Raw genomic sequence first — 4,799 nt, forward strand, 5'->3', positions numbered from 1 at the left:
ACGTATAAACCTAAACAAGTACAACTTACACATTTGACAATGTTTGATCGACTGAAACAGATGAGCGAAAAAACAATAATTAAACAAGCAAATTTGGAGACAATAGAAAACATCAACATGAGAATGTAAACAATTCAAAATACAGTAATTGTAAACAAAAATCCACGAACAACAATACATAGGAAAACGAACAGTAAGACATAAATATGTATGCATATCACTGCAGCTCTCTTTTGTTGTTGTCCGAAACATATAAGGTACGGAATGACAGTGGACTGCGAACGAACACATGACACCTATACTATGAATTGTTGTTGTCTTAGAATTAAGTTGCGATAAACATGCGCGCAATTGTCGGTGTCCGATTTGAAGTTCATCCTTTTATTGTTAGGGGTGTTCATAATATGTAGCATTTCCAAAGTATAGCGTTTATGGTAGTGTTTTTCCTTTTCTAAAATTGCTACGTTGTCAAAGTTTGGATATTGTCCCGTATTCTTACAATGATATGACAAGGCCGTCTTGTTGTCCGAGGAGTTGTTCTTTAATTTAATATTTGACTTATGAGCGGAAATCCTTGTCTTTAACTTTGATTTAGTTGTCCCTACATATACCTTATTACATACGTGGGACCCGTCGCCATTGCATGGAATTTTATACACTACGTTGGATTTCTCAAAATTCGGAATCTTGTCCTTTGTATTGCTGTAGATTTGTCGTAGTGTGTTATTATATGGGGTATTCCATGAGTAAATGAAACTTTGTGTCCAATTGTAGAGTAGCTTATTGAACATGGAATGCTTGATGAATCAATGCTCAATACCTGAAATTAACGTTTTTTCGAAAAAAAAATTTAGTTATATTATTTTATTACACTGTAAATACACTCAAAACTTCAACATAAGAAAAGTAGTTTAATACGACAACATATTTTAATATAGAAGGCTCTGCAAAATCAAGTATTCACAAAGTTATTATTTTTTTGAAGGGGGGAATAAATGTCTCGATCTTTCTGCGCCCCGAAGAAGCAGTATGGCATTGAAGAAAAATAGGCATTTAAATTATATAATAGGATAAAATCACTACGGTTTAGCATGTCCAACCCGTGACTAAAAAGTTTTAAACTTCGTATTGCTTAGTTACTACTTTAGGGAGTTTTCTATAATTTCATAACTAGAGTGTGTTTATACTAAGCAGCCCTATTTCATTTCTTTTATTATATTATAAGTACCTACTTAAGAGATTTTGAAACGTTTTATCGTGTCCCGCCCGTGACAATCATTTATAATTTTTTTCTAATGATGCCTAACAATAAAAAAATAAGTTTAACGTTTCAAACCTATGTTTAATGCCACAAAACTCTGAAGTACAGGTTGACTAAACACCATAATACTGTTGGTGGGCTAAGCGATGTAGTAAAAAATTTCGCGTGGCCAGCTCGAAAAGTCAAGATAAGCATTACTATCTTAGAGACGCCAGAGAATTCTATGATGAGGGTTGCTTAACAACAATTAAAAGTCAATATTAACAATTACCTGAAAAGTTCCAACCAAGAAAATCTAGAAGTTCGCGAAACTTATAAATTCAATCCAATAAATAGCCTTTAAGTGACAAAGATATACATATGTATCTGCTTACAAGTATTCTAATGCAGATAACTTTTCGGATTAGACATCGATACACAAGATCTTTTCTGACGTTCTATGGTTTTAAGGAATAGCTAAATTTGAGCATGATTTGTCCATGAAATCAGTTTCCAACAATAACTCAACTCGAGCCACTCTTAAGCCGGTTACTCAATGTCTGGTCAACACTAACAGCAGGTTAGACATCTCTATCGACGTGATAACAGTAGTCGATATACATGTTTAGCCTGTAGTTAGTATTAGTCAGACATACATAGCTATTCTAAACAAACTTGAAAATCATTAATGCACATTCGAAATTTCGTTGCAATCAAATGCACCGTGCAGAAGTGCATTAGGAAAATGCATATAAAATTTCATGCGTTTGCAAATAATCCTTTCTTCCATGCATTTTAATACATCAATCTGGCGACTTCTAGCTTTCGTTTGGTATAACTATTGCCCCTAAAATAGATCCTGGGGTCAGCAGTATATCGTGCGTCTTACAATGACTCCACTGTCATAAAAGTAGGTCAATTGATCTTGTATTTGACCTCTAACATTTATCATACCTAATCTCTTTGATATGGATCTCACTAGAAGCTTCCTTTCATGAAGAAAATCGTACGTGTCCCACCCGTGACAAAAGTTGTCCCACCCGTGACAGGAGAATTTTGAATTTTTTAATAATAAACAAATAATTCTTATTATGGTTTGTGCTTTGTTGGGATTGCTGGTTCTTTTCTGTATAGTAAAACATCTAATCCAGATAGAAATGTTAAGTAAATTCACAGACTTTCCTTAAAATATATGTTCTCCGAAAAGCAGTGTCTTTTCTTTGTCCTACCCGTGACGGAAGAAACAGCTCAGAATTTTCCAATATAAAATCAAGTTGGAATATTTTTCGTATTTGGTAATAACTCGTATATTAGTGAACTAGGTGTAGCTTTATCAAAATGTAGAATTGCTTAGTACTTTATACTTAAATTAAAAAAGGAAAAACTATTTTTGCTGTACAAATGTCCCACCCGTGACGATGGAATACCCCATATGTAAACGCAATTGTATAATTATCTTTATCATATATACTCGAATTTTTAACCCTTTTCTGATATCCCTGGAACATATGTTGATGATCTGTAGATTTTGTTTTCCCTGTCTCTATTTGTCCCCTGTTTAGTGGTACCAACGTAGTAATTACGAATCAATTTGTTTATCAACGACAAGGGGAAATCATTATACTCCAGAATTCTTTTAATAACAGCAATATTTTTTGTATGATAAATTTTGTCGCTTATAGAGAGGACCCTTCTAATGAAGTTGTTGGCAGTATTTGGAGTGAAAGTTAATTAGTCTCCCAGACGCAGTCGGCTTTTTGTACCAGTCAATTGTTAATAAATTATTTCTTCTTATTATTAGAGTGTCAAGATAAGATAACTGTCCATTATTTTCTTTTTCTATTGTAAATTTAATCGACTTATTGTAGTTGTTGAGTGTGTGTAGCATTATGTCCATATCTTGGGTTTTAATAATAGCAAATAGATCATCCACGTATTTGGTCAGTAAACGCGGTTTGTTAGTGGAGTTCCTTTCAAATTTTGCCAGTAATTCCTCCATGACTATGTCCGCTATTATAGGTGAGGCTGGCATTCCTGATCGTTGCTCGTAGATTTTATCATTGTACTTAAAATAACGGTTCTCCTTAACGCAGAATTTTAGTATTGTCAAGAATAATTCTTTCGTCAAAAAGGTTAGGTTTTTAATTTCGTCCCATCTTGAGGCTATGATTTCGATGGCCAAATCTACGGGTATGCTGGGAAATAAGGACACAACATCGAATGACACTAAAATCCCATCATCATATACATAAGAGCCTTTAATCTTGTTTTTGAACTCCATTGCATCTTTAACATTATATTTGGAGGACTTTGTTAAATTTTTCAGAATGTTAGTGAGATATTTACATAAATTATACGACGGAGAATTGACGGACGAACAAATAGGCCTGAGTGGAGTGCCATCCATGCCATGGATTTTCGGCAATCCATAAATTCTCGGTGGGTTAGCCGTTTTACACATAAGGGAATTCTTTTCATTCAAATCAATGATTTTGTTATTGTACATTCTTTCCACTATGTCATTATTCTTGTCCTGTAATTTATTCGTCGGGTCGCGTTTTAAAACTCTGTAAGTGGCTATGTCATTCACCAATACTTGCATTTTTGCATCATATTCAGATTTTTCCATTACTACAGTTACATTTCCTTTATCAGCATTGAGGACTAAGAGTTGTTTATTATTATTCAGGAGTTTCTTTGTGGAACCTAGGGTGTCACTTATAAATTTGTCTCTCATAGAAGTCGTCGTTTTGTTAAGGTGGTCGCGTATTAGCGTCGTCAAGTTATTTCTTTCAATCTCTTGTTTTTCTTTGTCCGTAATTGTTTGTATACAGTTTTCTCCGTCTGCTATAAATTGAAATAGTGGAAAGTTTTTATTTTCTGTTGGTAAGGCATATTTTGGACCAAGAGATAAAAGCCACTGGATATCTATTGGTATATTTATGGTTGTCTTATTACAAAACCATTCTGGTATCACCCTAATGTTTAGTAACTGTTTTTGTTTCTGCTTTAGTTTTTCATATTTTTTGGTTTGTGTCTTCTTAATTGTTGTTGTGAGTTTATTTGCTAATAATTTCTCACTTTCGAAAAATACGGTGGAATCATTTATGTTGAGTTGTTGTGTTATTAGCGTTTCTAGCCTATTTACCTCTTTTACTATTTGTCGACGGAGTGAATGCTTTATTTTGATGATAAGGTTTACCAGTTTTAGTTGCACTTTATTGATGTAAGCCGTCACTGCGTTTGAGAGTTGTGTTGGTATTCGGTTGTTGCTGGTGTTTTTGTTGATTGTGTAGAGGATATTTTTGGTGGCGTTGCTGATGAAATTTGGTGTTAAGCCACTTCTTCTGCACGTCTCCAGAAATTTCGTGGATTCCGCCAGTCTGGTGATTTGTTGTAGGCCGTTTTGGTAGCGTTTGATGTATTTTCTGGTCCGGATATCATAGTTGTCTTTAATGTTTGTGTAGACACTAGATGTGTTTTTGTTTTTACGGTGTGCTCCCCGTTTTAACATTTTATCTTTTTATTTATTGGCCGTTCGTTTTACACAGTATTGTAT

At 34.1% G+C, this 4,799-nt stretch overlaps 1 protein-coding gene across 1 annotated transcript; it reads right to left on the reverse strand.

Annotated features, from left to right (window-relative positions):
* Positions 1-76: 76 nt before the first annotated feature.
* On the reverse strand, positions 77-4,792 carry LOC118756782. The gene is made up of 2 exons (XM_036491525.1): positions 3,993-4,792; positions 77-730 (listed from the first exon to the last, which is right to left on the reverse strand). Exons 1-2 carry the CDS (start codon positions 4,752-4,754, stop codon positions 659-661), a joined length of 834 nt encoding a protein of 277 aa, XP_036347418.1. The 5' UTR covers positions 4,755-4,792; the 3' UTR covers positions 77-658.
* Between the last annotated feature and the right edge of the window lie 7 nt (positions 4,793-4,799).

Source organism: Rhagoletis pomonella, unplaced genomic scaffold (assembly GCF_013731165.1).
Source record: "Rhagoletis pomonella isolate Grant_MI unplaced genomic scaffold, Rhpom_1.0 Rhpom_scaffold_12153, whole genome shotgun sequence".
NCBI classification, from domain to species: Eukaryota; Metazoa; Arthropoda; class Insecta; order Diptera; family Tephritidae; genus Rhagoletis; species Rhagoletis pomonella.